Consider the following 25836-nt stretch of genomic DNA (forward strand, 5'->3'; position numbering starts at 1 on the left):
TCTAGAGAGAACCATATACGGAGTCAATAAAGATCATAGTGCAGGCAGGGGTCAGCAGATAAACCCTACGAAGCCGTAAGAGAAATTATAATCTACATAGGAGAATCAAAAGAATATATGAAGGCGAACGGCAACATACTTGTCCATAAACGATGGCGCCGTACAGAAAGGAGCGCAGGGGCTTTAGAATAGGCCTCATAGAGCTCAGGAACATGAAGCGCTCGATCGCCAGTGGCGTAGATGCTTTGGGGGCATATCAGCAAAGATCTGAGGATAAAACGTAAATGAAGAAAAATGAAGTGACAAGTTGTACATGCCCAGTAGAGAACCGCAAGGGGCTACTCCTGCCATACTAGGTAAGGGGTGCTGGGTATACTAACTACTCATGTGCTAAGGACTGTGTGGGTCAATGGAACGTAACTACGGCGTCAAACGCCTAGTTATGAATAGGACTGAAACATCCTCAGGTCATAAAGATATGCGGGAGACGAGTAATCTATGCCCAAATCCAATGGCGGTTTGAACGGGGAGTCTAAGGAGTTCGTCCCTGCCCGTGGGAACTTACTAGCTGGTTCGATAGTCGAGTTTCATCAAATCCTCAGTCCTGCGGCAACGGCGGAAACGACGTCGGGGATACCTTCGCTAGAGCAGAAGCCGCAAGTCGTCTAAATATAGGCGTTTTGAATTCCCCGCGCTCCAAAGAGGCAATCACGTGGGGCGGGGAGAGGCTAAGCATGGAAAGAGGACTGACGATCTAGGAGCTAGGTAGAGTGATCGAAGCACAGGGGCCATGTTAAGAAGGGAATTCGCGGTAAAAGGTACGTAAGCCTATTCGATAGATCGACAAATAATGATATTAAACCAAGAAATGTAACAAATATCAGTCACAAGGGGTGACTGGGAATTCCCCACATGTTGGTAAGAATAAAAAATCAAATTGTATGAGAAGAAACTGAGCATCAGAGGCTAGATTACATAGTCCAAAAAAAATTTCAGGCCCTAATATATACCATATTGACCGGCATTGCCTCTCTCCTTAGTACTTGTTCTCTGGTTGTACAGCAGCTCTGCTGACCTAGTTCTCTGGCTCTATAGCGGGTCTGCTGACCTGGTTCTCTGGCTCTACAGTAGCTCTGCTGACCTGGTTCTCTGGGTCTATAGCAGCTCTGCTGACCTGGTTCTCTTGCTCTTCAGCGACTCTGCTGGCCTGGTTCTCTGGCTCTACAGCGACTCTGCTGACCTGATTCTCTGGCTCTACAGCAGTTCTGCTGACCTGGTTCTCTGGCTCTACAGCAGCTCTGCTGACCTGGTTCTCTGGCTCTACAGCAGCTCTGGTGACCTGGTTCGCTGGCTCTACCGCAGCTCTGCTGACCTGGTTCTCTGGCTGTACAGCAGCTCTGCTGACCTGGTTCTCCGCTGACCTGGTTCTCTGGCTCTACAACGGCTCTGCTGACCTGGTTCTCTGGTTCTACAACGCCTGGTTCTCTGGCTCTACAACAGCTCTGCTGACTTGGTTCTCTGGCTCTAGAGCAGCTCTGCTGACCTGGTTCTCGGGCTCTAATGCAGCTCTGCTGACCTGGTTCTCTGGCTCTACAGCCGCTTTGCTGGCCTGCTTCTCTGGCTCTACAGCAGCTCTGCTGACCTGGTTCTCTGGCTCTACAACGGCTCTGCTGACCTGTTTCCCTGGCTCTAAAGCAGCTTTGCTGACCTGGTTCTTAGGCTCTAGAGCGGCTCTGCTGACCTGGTTCTCAGGCTCTAAAGCAGCTCTGCTGACCTGGTTTCTCTGGCTCTACAGCAGCTCTGCTGACCTGGTTCCTTGGCTTTGAAGCAGCTCTGCTGACCTGGTTCTCAGGCTCTAAAGCAGCTCTGCTGACCTGGTTTCTCTGGCTCTACAGCAGCTCTGCTGGCCTGGTTCTCTGGCTTTGAAGAAGCTCTGCTGACCAGGTTCTCTGGCTGTAGAGCATCTCTGCTGACCTAGTTCTTTGGCTCTAGAGCTGCTCTGCTGACCTGGTTCTCTGGCTCTACAACGGCTTTGATGACCTGGTTCTCTGGCTCTACAGCGGCTCTGCTGACCTGGTTCTCTGGCTCTAAAGCAGCTCTGCCCCCTCTAGTCTCTTTATGAGACTGGAGTTCGATGTAGTTTAGTTATAAGTGTTTAACTATCAGTAAAAGCACAAATACACGTTTGGGCCCTAGGGTCGTACCAAACCATATACTAAAAAAGTGGTATAAGAACCACGACTGAAATAGGCAGTATGCCTATTGCCTCTAGAATCGCTGGGACCCCAAGGAACCACCCAAGGTAGTGACACAGGGGACCCACGGGAGCCGTATGCAGTGTGAAAACACAACCGCAGGTTCCTATTATCTTCTATGGGGAATGTCGCGGTTGGAATTTTAAAGATTAGGGACACTTCTAATCAAGTCAGGACCAAACCCTCTTGGACATAGACAGTTCTAGGGCTAGCACCCATGAGAACACCGGAGTACTTGAGTTACCTCATCGAGGGAAGCCGGGTGCATAGGTGCCTTTTGGTGTTGGGTCGCATCGTCGATTCCAATGGAAGCCTGCAAAGAACTGCTGCTGCCGTGAAGAGGAGAAGTGTCCGGAGAGATCCAAGCCTGGATCTAGGATGTAAGGAACCTGAAAGCAGAGGGGACAGAGTCTGGGTCACTTGCCAGTGACCTAGGGCAGGATGGACCAATGCCCACAGATGTCGGGTGCTTCAGGTGAGTTAATGGGTGTCTTGACTCTTCAGCCACGACGTTCAGGAGGTGTCGACGAAGTCCACGAGCCGGTTTCGAGCTGTCCCACGAAGTCTGTCGAGTGCTGCGGTTTCGGCGACCAGAAAGGACCCAACAAGCCTTGGCAACGGCAAGTCTCAGGAATGCAGAGAAAGGACTGCGGTGCAGACCAGCAAGGTCTGATGGACTCACCCAGCGAGGGTAAGTAAGGACAAGTCTGGAGCAACCAGAAAAGCCTAAGCAGAAGTGGAGTTGCCTTCGTGGGGACCTGCTAGCCAACGGGCTAGTGATCGCGAAGGAGCCTCAAGAGGTCGCACTTGGAGCTGGCCCACGGGTCACTCGTGGAGTGGAGGCCAACAATCTTCGGTGCAGGAGGTGGTCAAGTTTGGGGCTACTCGGAGCCCAAAGCATAACTTCGAGGATGACCAGGAAGGTAGTGTTGCTGCAAAAGTTCACGGTGTCCAGGGGTCACGGTTCCACGTTACCCATGATAGCTGCGGGCCTCAGCTTTGCTGTGGACTCAGGATAGCCTCGGGGAAGTCTGGAAATCCACCTCTGGGGATGCAGAGACTTCGGCGTCCGGTGGGAGCTTCGAATTGCAGACCGGTCAGTTGCTTATTTGGTGCCTGCCAAGCAGGGGAGTCACTCCTTGACCCCAAGGGAGATTTCTTCCGTCTTCTAGTCGTGATAGAAAGTCGAAGTTCCAGGATATTTGTTGCAGAGGTTCGCCTAGGGTAATCTAAAGTCCTAGGGACTGGATTCCTATACTTATACTCAGTTTAGGGGATGGACTAACTCTAAGGCTCCACCTATAGGTGGGCCTGGGGTGGGGCTGGATACACCCCTTCCCCTTTGTCCAGTTTTGTGCCAGAGCAGGGGCTGAGTGCCCCTGCAACCGGTTTGAACTGGGCTATGCACAGGGACACCTTGTGTGCCCAAGGCAGTGTCTCAAAAGCATTCTCTGAATGCACCCACCCTGCCCCAATACACATCAGCCTGTCTGGGCAGATGGTTACACCTCCATGTGACCTCCCTGTGACAGGAAACCTTTTGTCCAGGCTTTCCTTGCCGGAGTTTCCCCCAGCAGCAGGAGGCCAGACCCGTGTCTGTGGCAGTGGCATCCATTTTGTGATGCCAGGGCTTTGGGAAGTTTTAACCGGATTTAGCCAGTGTGAACATGTCTCTCCCTCTAGAAAGGTGGAATGCTACCCCCGACGCCAGAACTGGCGGGGGGTGGTAGTATTCCAAAGCGTTTGACTCCAAACACGACATGTTTTGATGCAGCCATCCTAAAGTTAGCATTTACTGCGAGGTTATAGTGCACTTAAGAGTATATGGTATGGCTGGATCACAGAACAGCCATAAGGAAGTATTTCCGAATGCTGCAGAGGGGCTCAGCTCATGCTTGGGCACCCTCTCAATTAAAACCAAGCACTCTGCCTTCAGTATTGTCAAGGCCTGCCATAGGAGTGGCTTATAGGTTTATATGTGTCTGTATAAGGTAGTGATATAGGTAGCCTATACCACAGTAAGGGGTGCAAGCACATCCTTACCCAGGCTGCAGTAGCAGACCTGTGGTGTCATTTTGGATTGCTTCCCAGGGGTGGCATAATATATGCTGCAGCCCCTGGTAGGCCTCTGAGGAACTTATGCCCTAGGTACATAGTATATCATATACTAGGGGCTTATAAGGTACTACAGAATCCAATTAGATATGTACCTAATGTACATGGAAACCATTTTACAGAGAAAGCAGATAGACTGGGGTCCTGAATAGCAGGATCCCAGTCCAACTAAGTCATAAACCAGCAAAACACCAGGCTAAAAGTGAGGGCAACCATATAGTCAGATTCCACCTTCCTACAATGGGAACCTATAGCTTCATATTTTATTTGTTTGACGGGTTTGTCATCTCTTAGTTCATATTGCACGTTATGTTATGTTCATTGTGTCATTTTATGTTACTCAAACAAACAGCTTTGTTAACGGAATTGTCGTGTTTTAGCCAGACCACATGATTGTTTATATCTTGCCAATAAATAAAGTGGGAAAACAAAAAAGCACTACATTGATAGATAGGCAATCAAGATAGCTCGGGTATTTGGGGCCATGCAGCGGCGTCACTCATGCAAACCTACAAACCACAGACATTTTTGAAAACTAGTCAACCAGGGGATTCCAGGGTAGTGTGCATTGCGTGGACCCCATTAGGTTTTTTCATCCACAGTGCCCTGCAAACATCACACTGTGCCTTAAACCACACATTTTCCTTACATTTCTGCGATGGAAAGTTCAGGAATCCACAAAAATCCTACCACACAGTGTTACCCAACTTGTGCCAATCTCCTATTGATTATGGTTTGCTCCGTTCCGGTTGTGGGCACTAGTCTCAGCCACGCAAGTGGTGTAGTGTTTTTATCGGCACAAGTTGGGTAACACTGGTTGGAACAGAGGGGCCTTTATTTACCTCCCCAGTGGCCTTGGGTGACAGTCAGATAAAAGGATAACTACATCTCTGAAATGTCATAAATCACATTGTTTTAAGCGGAGTAAGGATTGCGCTATCCCTGGAATCACCACTCCCCCAACTATGATGCAACCAGCAACTCAGGAAACATACATAATATGGCTACCTGTAATGAGCCAGAACTTTAAAACAATGATATAGATAAAGGTATATTTAACCACTCTCATCGATAATTTTCGTTCAGATTTGTCTAAAAAGTATATTGAATCAGGACACAAAGTCAATTTAATAGGGCTTATTTATGCCTCATGTGAAGAATTCCTACCACAAATTTAGGCGTAATCTAAAATATGCAACAGTAAGATATGGAAACAGTACCACTTTGCAAGTACAGAAGTATATAGTGATCATAACTCATAATTGTGCAACTACTTATTGAAATGTAATGGACTTGATATCTTCAGCTAGGCAAGGCTTATTTACAAAGGAAAGTTTTGCTTATACAGCAGGACATATTGTTACCTTTCAAAGTGAAGAATGTGTTGTGTGAGAATAGTTGGCGGTGGTCTGTTTTCCAACAGGTTACTTCTATTGTTCGAACCCGTATTAAAACAAGCATTGAATCATTGGCTAGGCCCACTTGACTGCCTTTATCTGCTAAGCCACCGGACGTTTCAATGTTGTTTCATTTACTGTAGTTTAAATTAGCTCAAGGTTAAGATAGCAACATAATTGGTGTCTAGCAGAAGTAAGCTAATAATAAAGTATAACAAAAATCATAGAGCCATATTGTAAGTGTTTTTTGTTGTACCTTGTTAAAACTCATACTGAATTGGTAGCTCTTGTGTGCACGAGCACAGCTGGCCATCTTCGAAGGGTTTTATAGCCTATGGATGGGTAGCACAGCATGCAGCAGTGAGCACCCCGAACCAGTATCTTGAGAGAAAAAGGAAAGTAAAAGATTTTGTTTTTTATTTTTAAAAAATACTTTAGACCACCAGTCCTCTCACTGAAGGAGACTATGTACGTACACAGGCAAAATGCCATCACTCGCACTGCCGATAGCCAATGGATGAAATGGGCTCACCCATCACCCCATACTATCTGCTGGGTGGGTAGAAGCAAAAAATGCATGAAAATACAAAAGACTAATGGTTAAAGATAGGCAATTGAAAGCCCAACTATGGGGCCGATTACTATGCCGTTTGGATTCATTTCCGACCAACCCATATTGATGGAGTCAGAGGAAAATGAATCCAAACAGGATTTCCGAATGGCTTACGATGGGCTCGACAAGACTATCTGCCATTCGAAAAGGGGCCTGTAATCCCAAGGGTGGCTCTTTCCGCCCGAGGGATTATGATGGCAGATTCCCACAGCCTTTCTGAGCTGTCCTTTCAGACACAGAAAGGCTGTGGGAATCCGGCTTTGGGGGCCCCCAGCAGGGAGGCCCCCATGGTTGCAAGTCCTCCCGAAGGTGCCCCCTTTTGATCCCTGTTGATCCCTGTGCCCAGTGGCAGGCACCTTGAGGTGCCTGCCACGGGGTGCAGGGATGAACTGCACCTCTGCACTTTATTATGAGAGAATGCATTCCGTTTGGAATGCATGCTCCCATTGTAAAGAATAGGATTGCGATCAAACAGTGTTCGGTCGCATTCTACTTGCTGACTTGTGACCACCGTTAGGAGGTCGGTCCCAGTTTCAGATCGAAGTCGAACAGACTCGGGTCCATCCGACATCAAAATCTGCCCCCATGTGTGTATATCAACGTACGTATATGTGTGTATTGTCTAATTGTGATCATTTGCACTTATTTAATTTCATTGATACAGGTCAGTTTAGGAAAGGGACTTAAAGCAAGAGGAAATGTGGAAGACTGGCTTGGAAAGGTCGAAGAGGCTATGTTCATTTCCTTAAGACGTCTCAGCAAAGCTGCAATTGCTGATTATCAAACTAAACCGAGAGTAGAGTGGACAGTTGCTGGACATCCTTCACAGGTAAACAGCTACACAGTGTCTTTCTCTGTACTGTTTGTAAATGCTCTTATCATAGCTGATCGGCTGTGTTTTTGTTCTTTCTGTGAAGGTAGTATTAACCATATCTCAGCTGATGTGGTGCCGTGATCTGACCCAGTGCTTAGAGGGTGACAGTGCTGAAAATATACAGTCTTTGGCACATTTTGAAAAAGCTAACTTTGAGGTGAGTGAGGAAAGATTAATTTGCATAACTTTGTTTCTTGCTGCTAATTGTTTTAGCTTCTCAGACAGTCAAGTTGGAAGGAATAAATTAAGAGAATAATGTGGAGGATAACTGGCACCATCAGTGTGACACTGTGAATGTTGCATTTTCGCATCTAATTAATAAGTTTGAAAAAGTACATTGTTACTTGACCAGAAAAATGTGATAGCTTTCATTATGAAAGATCTCAATTTCTTCCTGAAAACAATTTGAAAAGTGTTGAGTAAATGTGTCCTTTGAGTACATTTACAGTACGGTTTTCATCATATAAATTAGCTATTATTCATCTTATTTCACCTGCTGTCTTTGATGATAAAGATGGCCGCTATGTTTCAGGTGAGGAAAGCATTATATGTTCGAGTGCATAGTAATAAATATTTGTACTATTTAATATTCTGGGTTGTTTTTTCTAACTGGAGCAGCAACGTCTTTTCTGTCCGCTACCTGATAAACACATACCTGCCTTTTTATATAGCGATCAGCTCTCCGCTAACAGGCTTTTGTACTTGCGCAATGCAAATGTGTATTTTTCATTATAGGGCTGCTGTCCCTTGACGTTTTCTAGCTATTGGGAATATTTTGAATGGGCAAATGGATATCTGTTTCATATTTCTTAAGAGCAAAATCTATTCTAAGTTTTCAGTGATATCTTAAGTGCTTTAACCTCTAGATGAACAGAGCCATCTATGCATCTAAATTTGGTGCACTCTATTTCTAATTTCCCTGAAAATAGAAAGTGTATTCAATTTAATGTACAGTGATACTTATTAGACCGCTTAGTGGTAGTACCTTCTGGCACTTGTTGCTTCTTACTTAAATAACCCTTTTACAGGCTAAACAAAGAATTGTTTCCATAGAAGAGATTTCTTTTTTTGTACATGCATTGGATGCCTTGTAAATTCATAAGTAACACTCTTCAACTTCTGATGCCAAACAAAAGAGGCTAAAAACGATTCTTCACTAATTACCTCCTTCCCTAATCTAATATTCAATTAAATTCTGGATAAAGTCAGAGCCATCCAGTCCTTTATGAAAGATACAAATCAGAAACTACAACAAATTGATGGTAGGTAGATTGCTATGTAAATCTACATATGAGAATGAGGTGGAACAATTTAAAACTCTATGGTTTGCCAGATGGAATGGAGGGTAAGGACCTCCAATGTTTGTTGAAAAAATATCTTCCTGGTTTACTTGTCATTCCCCAGGCTCCGAAACTGAATATAGAGGGAGCTCACCTTCTAGGGAGCAAAATTGTCTCTTCCAAACCATGTGGCATCATAATCCTTTTCCTGGAATACAACGACCTTTTATGTGTTCTTAAATCCACCAAAGAAAAGATTGTCCTGTTCCTGCCATAATCTTTATTTATCACTGGATGTGTCTACTGCCACAAATGCTTTGGAAAAGGAGATCTCAAAATGTAATTGATTGCTAAAATTAGGTTTTTCAGTTTGCCATTTTCTTCACTTTTATTTTTCCTTTTTCTTTTTATCTCACTTTCCCACTGGCACGTGGTGTTATGATGCCCATGCATCTTTTGTATATGCTTTGGAATATTCTTCGTAGTTCAGAGTCCTGTCCTTTTCATTACTTTTCTTTTACTGTTCTGTCTTGTTCAGCTTTATCTTTCCTTTCATTTTTCTTAATTTCTTTTTCTTTTTAAAGTTCTCATTTTATTGTCTCTTTCATTCACATTAGTTATTTTCCTATTATGTTCTTTTATGGCAACAGTAACATATATTTTTGTTGTTTGTGTTTCTTATTAATGTTTATGCTAATATTTTTTCTTTGTAATGGTTAACTTTATTTTGAACGTAGAGGCTTTAGGTAAGCCAGTTAAAAGACAAATGCCCTCACTCACAACCTGCACTTTATAGTATGTTTTTAGCATTACAAAACATACCACAAATTGCAATTCTCAAACCATGTGTGGAGTTTTATGTCTCGGCATCACCTATATTTATGTGTGCCAAGTTCTTTGCACATGTGTATAGGTTTTAGTAGTAAATGTGGGAGGGATACAGAGAAGTGATTTAAAGAAGGTGCCGACTTACTGCAAACGGGGACGGTATTAAGGTGAAGTAAGGAAGGTGTATGGCGTGTCAGGAAGATGTTTATGGAGGGCCATCGCCCACCCACAGAGTAAGCCAATTGCAATACTCAGGGTAGAGCCATATAACACACTTTTGTAGTGAGATTACACCCAGAGTTTGTGTAAATACCAAAAGTAATAAACTTACTCCAAAATATAAACCAAAAGTGCCTTTTGTGAATCAGGTCCACAAAGTCTTATCTGACATATAAAAATAAAATACTTCAATAGCTTTTATCCAAAATGAGGTGGAATGTTTGCAATTATAGAGGCACTGGGGGCCTGATTCACAAGCCTAGCTTTACGTGTGCGGAGTTCTCCGCCCCAACAGCAGAGTCTCTGCATTCATAAAACTGCTATTAAATAATTTGTTTGTGAATTCCGAAAAGGAGTAAAGTTACACAAAAGGGTAAGTTTACCTTTGTGAATCAGGCCCTGGGTGGGCAAATTCTTTTTTTCTCATGTTGGCAGTCATGAAGACAGTATTGTCATGCTTTGTCACAAGTCATTACATTTAGAGGTTATTTCTCAGAAGCTTGATGAATCTGTAAGCTGGATGTTAGCTGGTATCTTAATTAATAAGACGTATTTTTCTGTTTATATTCTGTATGGCCCTGTAAAACCTAACCGAATATTTTGAAACACAATTAGGTTTCAGCTGGCTACCATTCTGAATGATAATATCATAGCTGTGGGTGACCCTCTCTTTTTGCAGAAATCTCAATTTTACTTTTGAAAAAACACAGCTCTTAAGGAAGCTCTATTGTCAAGATTATTTCTTAATGCCTAGATAATAGATTATCCTAACAAGACAAAATTATCTTTTTTTTGTCAGTTAACTAATCTTTAATGTTAGAATCCGGGTTCTCTGGTTGGCACAGGTAGGTACTTGTGACAAGCAGGGAACCTTTCCTCTAGTCAGGGAAAGGGGTTACACTACTAAAACAACCCCTGCTCACCCTCTAGGTAGCTTGGCGCGAGCAGACAAGGCTTATCTCAGAGCGTTATAGGTTAAGCATTTGTGAACACATACAGTAACCAAGTGACAACACTACAAATGGACACCACACAGGTATTTATATTAAAAATAAGGATTCTTTATATAGGATTATCACAAGACCATTAAACGATTAAAAATACACAATACGGTTGCTTAGTTGGTAGAAGATTGCTTAGTTTCTCTTAAGTTCTTAAATGCGACACTTTAAGTCAATGTACCTTAGATGCGACACGCAGGGCAACGAAAGTGTTGCAGCGAGGCAGATGAGTTGAAGTTCTTGGTGCAAAAGAAATAAAGACGGGATCTTCCAGATGGTTACGCTTCTCCGATGTTGCGAGAAGACTCGACTCGATGCGTCAGCTACAGCGGCGTCACCCTTGACGAGATGCGACGACAGCGGCCTTGGCAGCGGCACTCTTCTCCGACGTTGCGAGACGCTTCCGCTCGATGCGATGCTGCAGCGGCGACATCCCTTCTGCGAGATGCGACGACAGCGGCTCCAACGGCAGCACGCTTCTCCGTGGATGCGAGGCGCTTTTCTGGATGCGGTGCAATGCGACAACTACGATGGCTGCGATGGCGACACGCTTCCTCCTCGATGCGAGACTCTTCTCTCGATGCGGTGCAATGCGACAGCTACGATGGCTGCGATGGCGACACGCTTCTTCGGCGTTGCGAGACACTTCCGGAATGATGCGAGACGCTTCCGCTCGATGCGATGCTGCAGCGGCGACACCCTTTGCGAGATGCGACGACAGCGGCTCCGACGGCGGCACGCTTCTCTTCCTTGCGTCGCGCTTGCAGCTCCTTGCGACACGCAGTCCCTCAGAAGGCCCAACAACAGCAGCAGGCAGTTCCAAAAGACTCTGGGGAGCTGGGGGTGAAGTCCACTGGTCCTGGGACTTCGTTCAGGGGGCATGCTCAGTTCAAGCCCTTGGAGATCTTTTTAAAGCACAAGTTGAAGCAACGTCTTTAGTAGTCTTTCTCCTCTCCTTCAGCAGCAAGGTAACCACTGCAGGCCAATCCCCCAGGTCAGGGACAGTACTCCTCCTACAGCTTTCGAGTTCCTTCTCCTCTGGCAGAGGTTCTTCTTGTTTCAGCAGGATCTCATTTCTTGGGAGCAGGGTCCCAATACTTATACCCCTAATTCCTTTGTTCCTCTGGGGTAGGGGGGGCCTTTGCCCAGTCCAAACCAGTTCTTGAGCACTCTGTTGACATGACTCTGCCTTTCTATTCAGGGTGCAGGGCAGAGACATCAGCCGCTCCGCAGGAGGTGGAGCCAGCATTGTGGTAGCAGAGCACAACCCTATTCAGAGTCCAGGTGTACTCCTCCCACCCATCTGACTGCCAATCTTCCTATTCACCCCCAGGCTACCTAGCCCTGCCCCTCTGGGTTTCCCCAGCCCTGTCACTCACACAACCAGACAGGCAGATACACATCATAGCAGAGGCAGGCTGAAATGGTCAGGCAAGCAAATACCAACTTTCTAAAAGTGGTATTTGCAAACACAGAATATTAAAATAAACTTTACTAAAAGATGTATTTTATTATTCTGAGTTCAGGCATACTAAACTCGAATTTCTACCATGTTCCCTGGGTCTGTTAGGATCATAGAATGTAACAATTCTAACAGCCCATTCTGGCCTATGGAGAACAGGTAGCCTTACAATAGTGAAAAACGAAAATGGCTGTAATTCACTATTAGGACATGCCACACATATCAGGGCTTGTCCTACCTTATGCTTACAATGCACCCTGCCCTTGGGCCTACCATAGGGGTGACTGATATGAGGTTAAGGGAAGGTTTAGGGACTGGCAAGTGTGTGCACTTACCCAGTCAGCATGACAGTACCAGACTGCACGCAGGTTCTGCAATGGCCGCTTCTGTGGGTGGCACAACCAGTGCTGCAAGCCCACCAGCAGCATTTGTATTTACAAGCCCTGGGCACTCCTGGTGCACTTTACTGGGGTCTGACAGTAAACCAAATAAGCCAATCATGGAATCCAACCAACATATACATTTTAAATAGGGAGCACTTGCACTGTGGCACTGGTTGGCAGTAGCACAGTGCTCTGAGCAGCTAACACCAGCAAAACACATGAGGCACAGTGACAGAAAATGGAAGGGAGACTCACGCCAAGGTGCCAGGTCTAACACGTGTCCCCTCCAGCTGAAATGTGGGGAGAACTACCCTACCCAAGGGAGTTCCTCATCACTAAGGCGGAAAAATCTGGACAGACCGTCAGCATTGGCGTGATCTGTACCAGGGCGATGTTCCACCGTGAAATCCATACCCTGCAGGGAAATGGACCACCTCAACAGCTTTGGATTCTCACCCCTCATATGCATCAACCATCTGAGGGGCCTGTGGTCTGTCTGAACCCGGAAGTGAGACCCAAACAGGTAGGGTCTTAGCTTCTTCAGCGCCCAGACCACAGCAAATGCCTCACGCTCAATAGCACTCCATCTCTGTTCCCGTGGAAGTAACCTCCTGCTAATAAAGGCTACAGGTTGAACTAGGCCCTCTTCATTAATCTGTGAAAGAACAGCCCCCACACCATGCTCTGAAGCGTCTATCTGAACGAGAAACTCTTTGGAGAAGTTGGGAGCCAAAAGCACGGGCGCCGTGCACATAGCAGCTTTCAGGGCCTCAAAAGATTTCTGACAGGTGTCAGTCCAGATCACCTTCCTGGACTGCTTCCTTGAAGTCAGCGCTGTCAAGGGGGCAACAATGTTGCCATACCCCTTGACAAACCTCCTGTAGTACCCGGTGAGACCTAAGAAGGCTCTCACCTCCGTCTGGGTTTTGGGCGACTCCCAATTCAGGATGGTTTCTATCTTGGGTTGAAGGGGTGCCACCTGGCCACTCCCAAAGTAGTGCCCCAAGTACACCACTGAACCCTGCCCGATCTGGCACTTACTCGCCTTGATCGTGAGGCCTGCCCTCCGCAGCGCCATCAACACTTCCCAGAGGTGGCGCAGGTGTTCCTCCCACGTGGAGCTGAACACTGCGATGTCATTCAGGTATGCTGCACTGAACGAATCCAGCCCAACCAACACCTGGTTGACCAACCTCTGGAAGGTGGCAGGGGCATTTTTCATCCCAAAGGGCATAACCTGGAACTGGTAATGCCCATCAGGGGTGGAAAATGCTGACCTCTCTTTGGCCCCATCGGTCAAGGCGATCTGCCAGTACCCAGACGTTAAATCAAACGTGCTGAGGTAGTTGGCAGCCCCTAGCCGATCTATGAGCTCATCAGCTCTGGGGATGGGGTGTGCGTCAGTCCTGGTGACCGAATTGAGTCCTCTGTAGTCCACACAGAACCGGAGTTCGGGTGCGGCTCCCGGCGCTGCAGCCTTTGGGACCAAGACCACTGGGCTGGCCCAAGGACTGATTGAGGACTCAATTATCCCAAGGGCAAACATCTTGGAGACCTCCTCCCTGATGCAGGCCCTTACCCTGTCAGTCACCCTGTAGGCCTTGTGCCTCACAGGTGTACTATCCCCCAGTGTCCACATCATGGACGCACCAATCAGTGACACCGGGAACCAGGGAAAACAGATCAGAAAATTGTCCCAGCAGCTGGCGACAATCATTCTGTTGCTCAGGGGTCAGGGCGGAAGAGAGGATGACACCATCCACTGACCCATCTTGCTCCTTGGCTGACAGGAGGTCAGGAAGAGGCTCGGTCTCCTCCTCCATCCCACCATCTGTTGCTAAGAGCATGCCCACTTGGGACCTCTCCAAGTGGGGCTTGGGGCGGTTGACATGAAGGACCCTTAAGGGGTTCCTTGGAGACCGCAAGTCCACCAAGTAGGTAACGGGACTCTTGCGCTCCACCACCTCAAAGGGACCGGTCCACTTATCCTGGAGCGCAGAGGGCTCCACGGGGGCCAAGACCCATACCTTCTGTCCAGGCTGAAGCTCTACCAGAGTGGCATTCTGGTCGTACCACCGCTTCATCTCCTCCTGGCTGGTTTCCAGGTTTGCCTCAGCAAGTTCCCTGAAACTCCTAGTCTGGTTTCTGAAGGCCAGCATGTAGCTATATACATTCTGGGGAGGTTTCCTGGGAGATTGCTCCCAGCCTTCCTTGACCAGACTTAGAGGTCCTCTCACTGGGTGTCCGTACAGTAGCTCAAAGGGACTGAACCCCAGAGACTTCTGTGGCACCTCTCTGTAAGCAAAGAGAAGGCATGGTAAGAGGACGTCCCACTTACGCCTCATGGGTTCCTCAAGACCCATTATCATGCCCTTTAGGGTTCGGTTGAATCTCTCAACCAACCTGTTTCCTTGGGGGTGGTAAGGTGTGGTGAACTTGTAGGTTACACCACACTCTTGCCAAAGGGATTTCATATATTTAGATATGAAATTGGTACCTCGGTCAGACACCACCTCTAGAGGGAATCCCACTCGGGAGAAAATTCCCATCAGCGCACGTCCCACCACGGGGGCCGTCACTGTCCTCAGAGGGATTGCTTCCGGGTCCCGGGTGGCATGGTCCACCAGGACCAGGATGAACCTATTGCCCATCGCTGTCCTGGGGTCCAGTGGCCCTACAATGTCAATCCCCACTCCCTGGAATGGGGTACCAACCACAGGGAATGGTTGGAGTGGAGCCTTCTGCTTCCTTCCACTCTTCCCACTTGCCTGGCAAGTTTGGCATGTTCTGCAGTGAATATCTGAACTACTGCGCATTTGGGGCCAAAAGAAGTGGGTGACAAGCCTTTCAAAGGTCTTGTCCTGCCCCAAATGTCCTGCTAAGGGTACATCGTGAGCCAGCCCCAGTAGGAAGGCTCTGAAGCGCTGGGGTTCCACCAGCACACGGGCTGACCCAGGCTCAGCAACCTTAGGCTCAGAATACAGGAGGTCGTTCTCCCAGTAAATGAAATGTGTTCCGGACTGATCACCGTTGGCCTGGTCTGCAGCCTGCTGCCGCATACCCACAAGAGAAGGGCATTCTTTCTGCTCCCTGCAGAACTCTTCCCTGGAGGGTCCTCCTTCTTGCTGCCAATGGGTCAGCTCAGGCAGGTCCCCCAGTTCAGCTATCTGTTCCCCTGTAGGTTCCAGGGCATCCACCTCAAGGTCTGCTCCCTCCTGGACCGTGGGAACTTCAGGGGCCGGTTTCCAACGCCCCCTGCTCCTTCTCTTCAAGGCCGGTCCCTGGGCCTCCCTCTCAGGCTCCAGGTCCTCTTGAGCACCTCTACTCGCTGTCATGGACCGTGTGGTGACACACGCCCAATCTGGCATACCCAACATCTCCAGGTGAGCACTCCGCTCCACCTTAGCCCAAGGTGAGCTCTCCAGATCGTTCCCTAACAGACAATCTACAGGCATGACGGGCCTCACAGCTACCTGAAGAGTACCAGAGACCCCCCCCCCCCCACTCAAAGGCAACCTGAGCCACCGGGCAGTGACTCTCGGTGTTGTCGGCGGCAACAACCGGATAGAATGCTCCTGGGACAACCTGCTCCCGAGACACCAGGTGGTGCTTGACAGCCGTCACACCGGCTCCTGTGTCTCTGAGAGCTTCCACTCTATGGCCATTTATGGTCACCCACTGCCTGTATTTTTTAGTGTTCTCAGGCAGCTGGGTTTGGGGGACCACTTCACAGTCTCCTAATGAGACAAGGGACATCTCTGTGGGACCCCACCCACCTTGGACACCCATATCCTCCCCCAGGGCTACACTAGTCACCTGCCGGGATGGAGCACCACTGGGTGCTGGTTTACCAAACAATGGACATTTCACATCAGAGGCAAAATGCCCCATGTTACCACACTTGTAACATCTGATGGGCCCCTTCTGAACAGGTGTACCTGTCGGGGCCCCAGTCGGTTTCTGTGGTGGGGGAGGCTGAGAACCTTTCCCTTGGTTCCCTTGGTTCCCTTGGGGATTACTTTGGGGCCTCCTCTGGAACTCCCTCTGTTTACCCTTGTGCCCCCCACTCTTCTGCTGGGGACCCTGCCCACCTTTGGCGGAATCTCCCACTTGACCCTTGTGTACCCTGGTACTGAACCAGCGGTCCGCCTCCTCAGCAAGCTTCCTAGGGTTAGTCAGCCTACTATTAATCAGGTGCTGGCGTAGCTCAGGAAAACAATTACTGGACAAGTGCTCCCATGCCATTAAATCAAGAAGCCCTTGAAAATTATCAACCTTGCTACCCTTCACCCAACCATCCAGTGCTCTGCAAAAAAAGTCACATACTCCACATACGTACTATTGGGAATCTTAGTACAACCCCTGAACCTCTGTCTATACATTTCAGGAGTTAACCCATACCTAGCCATTAAAGCATCCTTCATATGGGGGTAAGAGTTATACACATCTGAGGGCAAATCTAGCAGTGTGTCCCGCCCTTCACTCAAGAACCGCCCCCACAACCCCGCTCCCCAATCCTTCTCAGAGACCCGGTGGGAGGACATGGCTACTTTGTAGGCTTTAAACCACTGCCCTATGTCATCATTTTAAAAAAATTATTTCACTACATCTTTGGGTATGTACACTCTGGACTCTACCTGCACTGGGGGTGTGCTGCCACCAGAGGGAGTGCTTCGCAAGCCCTGAGCTTTCAACTCCAGCTCCCTCATTTTTACGTCATGCTCCATTTGGATTTTTTTCTCTTCCATTTCTAGCCTTTTTTGTTCCATTGCCAGTTGTCCATTTAGTTTGGCCATCTCTATTTCATGAGCTCTGGTTTCCTTCCTGTCTGCCAACTCCTCTGTAGATAAACCTTTACTAGAAACCCTGCTACCTGCAGGGGAAGGGGTTCTCCTTCCTCTTGAACCCACTGGCCCATCCAGCTGCTCATCTGCATTATCATCATCAGTGGCATTCCTTGCTTCTACCCAGGCCCTCAGCGCCTTGTAGAACTCTGCCTTATGTTTGCATCCAGTTGTAGAAACATTAAATCTCCTGCAGAAGGCTTTCAGTTGCTTGGCAGTGTAGCTATCCAATTTCTCTTCTTCCCATTCCAATTCAGTATTCACAGAGACTATGGATGCTGCTTTCTCCACCATGGTTAAGCTTGGCAGTGTTCAAAAATAGACAGTCCCAAAAGAAATCTACCAACAAGTATTGGTTGCGTTTAAGGTCTGCACTCACTAAATAGTGTTCACCAATTACTGTACATGAGTCACATATGCAAATACAGGATCCTCACCGCTGACCACCAATGTTAGAATCCGGGTTCTCTGGTTGGCACAGGTAGGTACTTGTGACAAGCAGGGAACCTTTCCTCTAGTCAGGGAAAGGGGTTACACTACTAAAACAACCCTGCTCACCCTCTAGGTAGCTTGGCGCGAGCAGACAAGGCTTATCTCAGAGCGTTATAGGTTAAGCATTTGTGAACACATACAGTAACCAAGTGACAACACTACAAATGGACACCACACAGGTATTTATATTAAAAATAAGGATTCTTTATATACGATTATCACAAGACCATTAAACGATTAAAAATATACAATACGGTTGCTTAGTTGGTAGAAGATTGCTTAGTTTCTCTTAAGTTCTTAAATGCGACACTTTGAGTCAATGTACCTTAGATGCGACACGCAGGACAACGAAAGTGTTGCAGCGATGCAGATGCGTTGATGTTCTCGGTGCAAAAGAAATAAAGACGGGATCTTCCAGATGCGTTGCGCTTCTCCGATGTTGCGAGAAGACTCGACTCGATGCGTCAGCTACAGCGGCGTCACCCTTGACGAGATGCGACGACAGCGGCCTTGGCAGCGGCACTCTTCTCCGACGTTGCGAGACGCTTCCGCTCGATGCGATGCTACAGCGGCGACACCCCTTCTGCGAGATGCGACGACAGCGGCTCCGACGGCGGCACGCTTCTCCGTGGATGTGAGGCGCTTTTCTGGATGCGTTGCAATGCGACAACTACGCTGGCTGCGATGGCGACACGCTTCCTCCTCGATGCGAGACTCTTCTCTCGATGCGGTGCAATGCGACAGCTACGATGGCTGCGATGGCGACACGCTTCTTCGGCGTTGCGAGACACTTCCGGAATGATGCGAGACGCTTCCGCTCGATGCGATGCTGCAGCGGCAACACCCTTTGCGAGATGCAACGACAGCGGCTCCGACGGCGACATGCTTCTCTTCCTTGCGTCGCGCTTCCAGCTCCTTGCGACACGCAGTCCCTCAGAAGGCCCAACAACAGCAGCAGGCACTTCCAAAAGACTCTGGGGAGCTGGGGGTGAAGTCCACTGGTCCTGGGACTTCGTTCAGGGGGCAAGCTCAGTTCAAGCCCTTGGAGATCTTTTTAAAGCACAAGTTGAAGCAACGTCTTTAGTAGTCTTTCTCCTCTCCTTCAGCAGCAAGGCAACCACTGCAGGCCAATCCCCCAGGTCAGGGGCAGTACTCCTCCTACAGCTTTCCCAGTTCCTTCTCCTCTGGCAGAGGTTCTTCTTGTTTCAGCAGGATCTCATTTCTTGGGAGCAGGGTCCCAATATTTATACCCCTAATTCCTTTGGTCCTCTGGAGTAGGGGGGCCTTTGCCCAGTCCAAACCCGTTCTTGAGCACTCTGTTGACATGACTCTGCCTTTCTATTCAGGGTGCAGGGCAGAGACATCAGCCGCTCCGCAGGAGGTGGAGCCAGCATTGTGGTAGCAGAGCACAACCTTATTCAGAGCCCAGGTGTACTCCTCCCACCCATCTGACTGCCAATCTTCCTATTCACCACCAGGCTACCAAGCCCTGCCCCTCTGGGTTTCTCCAGCCCTGTCACTCACACAACCAGACAGGCAGATACACATCATAGCAGAGGCGGGCTGAAATGGTCAGGCAAGCAAATACCAACTTTCTAAAAGGGGTATTTGCAAACACAGAATATTAAAATAAACTTTACTAAAAGATGTATTTTATTATTCTGAGTTCAGGCATACTAAACTCGAATTTCTACCATGTTCCCTGGGTCTGTCAGGATCATAGAATGTAACAATTCTAACAGCCCATTCTGGCCTATGGAGAACAGGTAGCCTTACAATAGTGAAAAACGAAAATGGCTGTAATTCACTATTAGGACATGCCACACATATCAGGGCTTGTCCTACCCTATGCTTACAATGCACCCTGCCCTTGGGCCTACCATAGGGGTGACTAATATGAAGTTAAGGGAAGGTTTAGGGACTGGCAAGTGTGTGCACTTACCGAGTCAGCATGACAGTACCAGACTGCACGCAGGTTCTGCAATGGCAGACCTTAGATACATTTTACCAGTGCTGCAAGCCCACCAGCAGCATTTGTATTTACAAGCCCTGGGCACTCCTGGTGCACTTTACTGGGGTCTGACAGTAAACCAAATAAGCCAATCATGGAATCCAACCAACATATACATTTTAAATAGGGAGCACTTGCACTGTGGCACTGGTTGGCAGTGGCACAGTGCTCTGAGCAGCTAACACCAGCAAAACACATGAGACACAGCGACAAAAAATAGAAGGGAGACTCACGCCAAGGTGCCAGGTCTAACATTTAACGATAAATAATTATTTTTTTTCTATTCGATGTCTCTTGTATTATTTACAAAATACTGAAATAGGACTCCTTTTTTTACTTTCTGATAACTCTCCAGTTATTGCTAAATTTGATGTATCTACATTTTGGTAAAGGGGTGTGAGATGGAGACCAATAATTATTGACGGATGATACGTTTTTGGTGAGATCCAATCCCTTTTTAGGTCGAGGACTACTGGTCTGCCGAAGGCAGAACTGGAAGTCGGAGATTTAATGTTTTCTAGAGTGGCTATTTAGCCCGCCTCTCTTTTAGCTTCTCCTCCATTGGCTGGCTTCCTAAACGGAGGCCAGCCATTGGAGGAGAGAGCCGTCCCTCCAAATAGGCTCTGTCTTTTTCAGATTCGGGGGCGTGTTCCTTGCTGTTCTTTCCACTTTTTAGCCACGCCCTTTCTCGAACAGCAGGAACACGCCCCCGAATCCGAAAAAGTTTCGAAGCTTTCATCCGCCATTTTTTTAGGACTGCCTTCAGTGAGATCACGTTATTGGCCAGCGCCGCCGGTATTGTTCTGTTTTCACTCCCCGTCGCTCTTTCTCTGCCCCCTGCCTTGCCTCTCCTTCCATTACCCCTGTCTGCCTGTATTTCCATCCCTCTCCTGTTCAGCTCCTCTCTCGTTCAGTATTCTGTGTTCCCGGCCATCCTCTTCCGGTTTCCTCGCGGTTGTTTCTCACGCTCAGCGGCCTGTGATTCTGGGCTAAGCACTATCTCTCCGTGCCTAGCGCACAAAAAAAAACTGGAAGTGTGTGTCCTGAGCGAGAAAGTAGACCGTCTGTTTGTGGTCTTCTCGCTGTTGAAACATATCTGCCGGAAATCCCTTATTTTAGAGCCTTCAACAGCTCAGTTGGTAGAGCGGTCATCGTACTGGCACTCTTCGGAGATCGAAAGAAAAAAAATAAAATAAAATGGTTTGACGTCATAGTTTTAGGTTTGTCAGAGTATCGTAGTTTTGTTAAAGTGTATTTAATGTTACAGAAATATATTGGCGTTGTAAACTGAGCCTATGATTCTATATGGTTTTTCTTTGCCTCAGTTGTGCCTACTACCCGCGAAACTCGCCCCTGTGTCAGGCAGTGTTTGCACGGAGTCTCACGGTTCCACTTATTGGACCGGGAAAAGTAAAGCGAAGAAAGTGAAAGGCAGAGCAGCCCTCGAGGGCCGGCAAACAAAACCGACCCCGCGCCCAAGTACTGCAATATTGTCAGGTGGAATATGCGCTACATCAACGGCAAAAGGATACACTTTCAGCGCAGAGAATGGGTTTCTGCTACAGTTTCATATGGCTGAAAGGAGCAGGCCGGGTTTCAATGGGGCCCAGTGGAGATTCGTGATGCAGCTGCGGCTAGAGCGCATTAAGAAAGTAAGTGAGTCGGTAAGCAGACGGTAGCATAAAAGATAAAAATGTCAAGGCTTAGAGAAATTTGACCACAGCTCTCCAATTCATTTCTTCACGTCGTAATTCTGTTAAGGGAGCTCCATAATTGAAGTTCCGGCGGGCGTGGTTCTCACATAAAGGGGGCTGGGGGCCCTCCGCAATCCCGGAGTGCGGCTCGTGGTGAGAGGCGCCCACGTGCAGATAGCCTCCGGGCTCGGAGCCTCCGGGCTCGTGCGGTAACACAGCTGAGCAATAGGTGTGCAGCGTTTCTAAGGGACACAAGTTACAATCACAACAAAACATCCTCAAATGGGTTTTCATTATATTGGTTAACATTTGTCAGTTACAGTGCTTAGATGGGGAAATTCATATACGGAGCGTGGAATAAAAAAAAATAAAAAAAAGTTTGATTGCAAATCCCTCTCGTGTTTGTATGTCTTGACCTTCAAATACTTTGACAAAGTACTGAATGCGAATCGCCTAGATCCAAAAGGGCTGGAAAGCAAGAACACCTCGATTATTACCTTTGTAATAATGGTAAATGTGATCGAATGCTTCTGTTGTCAATACAGGTTTGACTTCTCGTTTACAAATGCGAGGTATAGCGCGCTGAAGGGGGCGGATCTACTGAAGCTGTGTGTGAACTGGATGCAAAATGTAGAGCCCATTTACTACACAATATAGCAACCCGCGAGAGCTGGTCAAAAAAGTGTTGACTCTACACGAGCACAAATTGTTGGAAAATCCTTACCTTTGTTGGGTAATGGCTGTGCTATTTAAAACAGCATAACAGAAAAATAAAGAAAGCACTTTGTCAAGTTAAATTATAATTAAACGCAATTAAAGAAAATAACACATATGTAGCAGAACGCAACTAATTTAACTGTCCACTGCCAGCCTGGGAGTGTGACTTAAGAACAAGATGGATGCCGTGTTCTGAGACCTTTAAGTGTAGGGCTTCTTAATAAACACCATAGGACCTGTGTAGTTTCAGAGTTGAGCCTTACGGCTAGAGCTGCCATCTTTGGAGATGGGAAACTGGGTTCTTGCCCCGGCGCAGGCTCAACATCCTGTGATTCTGGGCAGAGCGCCTAATCTCCCCGTGCCTACCAAATAATTAATGTGTTCTTTTGTAACGTAACTGGTGCTCATGTAAAGCGCTCCAATACCGCCGGGTAGAGTTGGCACTATTAAAAGATGCAAAAAAATTAAAAAGAAATTTGACTGGTTATTGACCAGTGTGTTGACACTTAACAGTTTAAATACGCAACTGTTTAAGATGCAGCATGAGTGTAGCACTTCTCACTACCACAGTTCTCCAGGAGCTAGACGAGCTCAAAGGGGGTGTATGAGGCCAGAGATGGCGATTGATCTCCCAGCGACTAACAAAACAAGCATTTACAATGCAATAGGTCTCGCATTTATTAAACTTGGAGCAATTGGCATTAAAAAGGACAACATTTTTTACTTGTGCTTTTGTATTTGCAGTAGAGTATATATATTTGTATAGTGCTATTGGTATGGTATGAGCTTGCGATGCTGGAGAACAAGTTAATGGGCAATAAAAAGAGCGAGCCTAAAGGAGGGACAGTGTGACAAGTAGAGCGAAGAGACTGCTATGAAGTACTGGTGGAAGAGCCGCATAGAGAGACTGAATGGATAAGATGGAGGGACTAAAAGGCTGGGATGAAAAGAGGGACAGGCTGAGAAACCGAGAGACTCTGGTGAAAGGAGTGACGGAATGAAGAGGGGAGAGGTAGGCCATGAAGAAACGGAGGGTAGTGCCATTAGAAGACAGTTAAAGGCTGAGGTGAAAGGAGGAGTCCACTAATAAACTGAGAGCCTCTGGTAAAGAGGAGGTACAGTGTGACGATGTGAAAAAAGTGACAGTAAGAGCAGAGAGACAGCAATGAAGTAGTGGTAATGTTTTTACACATGTTTTGTTTGAAGTGTAGCTTTTTTTAGGTCGAGGACAGTCCGGTCTGCCGAAGGCAGAACCGGAAGTTTGAGATTTAATGTTTCTGAGAGTGGCTCCTTAGCCCGCCTCTCTTTTTGCCTCTCCTCCATTGGCTGGCTTCCTAAACGGAGGCCAGCCATTGGGGGAGAGAGCCGTCCCTACAAATAGGCTCCGTCTTTTTCAGATACGGGGGCGTGTTCCTTGCTGTTCTTTCCACTTTTTAGCCACGCCCTTTCTCGAACAGCAGGAACACGCCCCTGAATCCGAAAAAGTTTCGAAGCTTCCATCCGCCATTTTTTTAGGACTGCCTTCAGTGAGATGACGTTATTGGCCAGCGCCGTCGGTATTGTTCTGTTTTCACTCCCCGTCGCTCTTTCTCTGCCCCCTGCCTTGCCTCTCCTTCTCCTTCCGTTACCCCTGTCTGCCTGTATTTCCATCCCTCTCCTGTTCAGCTCCTCTCTCGTTCAGTATTCTGTGTTCCCGGCCATCCTCTTCCGGTTTCCTCGCGGCCTCTGTTCCGGGCTCCTACTCTGGGTCAATATTTGCATTGGGTTCGTCCGGCCTGTGCTTTGTCTGCCGCGTTCAGTCTGCTGGGCGCAGCGTTAGGGACTCAGCTGGCGCTGCCGTTTCCACAATTTCTCAGTAACTATAACACGATTTTAGAACCGTTTTCTTAGAAAATTTGCTATTATTCCCTTTTTTTTAAATTCCCAATGATTTTCACTTGTTAATCTCGAAAACCTTTAATTAATTTATAATTTTTACCTTTTAACAGACCCAGCAGATGCGCATGAATTAAACACTCAGACACATCCCCATGAAATCCGTAGAACTACTGTGCGATGCTGAAACCCTGTGATCCCAATAAAAACAGTTTGACAAAAAAATTCCTTAAAACTTGAGAGATACATTTTGGAGATTTCGTGCAGTCTGTTGGGGCCGGCAGGGGCTTTGAGTGGTGGGGGTCGCTATGGCTGTCTGTGTTCTTTGAAATGCCCATAGAGAGTTTTGTCAAAAGGTTGGCGGCACCGAATGCCACTCATTTCAGCATGAAAACAGAGGCTAATGTGTCCCGTGGAGACATCTTGAATCTCAGTATTTAGTACACCACTGAAGTCACAAATGATTCCTGCTGTACATGTCGATTCGCTCATATTGGAAAATACACTTCCATCACAAAGCCATATGAAGCGCAAGCTGTGCAATATAGATTTTTTCTGCCAACAGCATGACATGACATGAGATGTCAGCTTCTAGTTGTTTAAATTGGGACTGCAGCCTTACAAAAAAGATGAACTGCTTCAAGGCCTATGCATTTTACTGTAGCTTTTGTATTGTGATGATACCGGCGACGTAGTCAGGAAGCTTCCTGCAGGCCCAATAATTGGCATTTGTTGTGCATGGTTTTAAGAATGTGGATTTTTTCTGTGGATAATGGTGGAAGAGCTTAAATATTGTGCTCAAGGCTTGGAGGCTGCCCCGTTCATGTTGTAGCATACCTGTAACAGATACTTCCTATCTTTGGGCGGTTGTGTGAGAAGTTATCTTGAAGCTTCTTTGGGTTGGTTTGATGTGGGTTCATTATCTGACCTAAGTGGAAAGCACCACTCTGCTTACATCTCACTACCTCACAACATCCCTCTCCCTCACTACATCACTGTTTCACTACCTCGCTCTCTCTAACTACATAACTCTCTACCTCACTACTCCACTCTATCTCACTACCTCACTATCTCACAACTTCTCTCTCTCAAAACATCACTACCTCACTCTCTAGCTCACAACCTCACAACTTCACTCTCTATCACTCACTACCTCAATCACTCTCTATCTCACTACCTCACTCTTTCTATCTCACTAACTCACTTTCACTCTCTCTTTCACTACCTCTCTCTCTATCTCACTACATCACAACATCACTCTATGCTTATATATCACTACCTCACAACATCCCTCTCCCTCACTACCTCACTCTTTCACTACCTCACTCTCTCTCTCTCACTACCTCACTCTCTATCTACCTCACTCTCTATCTCACTACCTCACTCTCTATCTACCTCACTCTCTCTCACTACCTCACTCTCTCTCTCTCTATCTCACCACCTCACTCTCTCTCTGCTAATGCAATAGGTATCACATATGCAAAAAAATAAAGCTAATGCCAATAGAAATGACAATGCCATTTATTTAGGGATACAAAAATGATAAAAAAAATAATGAGCAATACCAATAGCTCTACCTATAATATTGCCGAGACCATTGCATTGTAAATGCTTGTTTGATTGTGTTTTTCAAGTGGAACTTTCCTATAAACACTTCAGTGTCAAATAATTGGGATGCATTTGAAGCATCTCTCAAAGGCGTCCATATTTCTTTATTGCCTAACAAAAAGAAGACATTTAAATTCCCTGATAGCAAACTGATGTGTATTAAGAAAT

The 25836-nt window shown here is 47.1% G+C and overlaps 1 protein-coding gene across 2 annotated transcripts in view; it reads left to right on the forward strand.

Annotated features, from left to right (window-relative positions):
* Positions 1 to 25836, forward strand: part of DNAH6 (dynein axonemal heavy chain 6) — a 2458578-nt gene that overhangs the window by 849147 nt on the left and 1583595 nt on the right. For both annotated transcript variants that reach the window (XM_085636629.1, XM_085636630.1), the window contains exons 25-26: positions 7045 to 7209; positions 7298 to 7411. In XM_085636629.1, coding sequence (XP_085492755.1) covers positions 7045 to 7209; positions 7298 to 7411 — 279 coding nt within the window. The remainder of the gene's footprint in view (positions 1 to 7044; positions 7210 to 7297; positions 7412 to 25836) is intronic.

The sequence above is a fragment of the Triturus cristatus genome, chromosome 2_1, assembly GCF_964204655.1.
Source record: "Triturus cristatus chromosome 2_1, aTriCri1.1, whole genome shotgun sequence".
Lineage (NCBI taxonomy): Eukaryota > Metazoa > Chordata > Amphibia > Caudata > Salamandridae > Triturus > Triturus cristatus.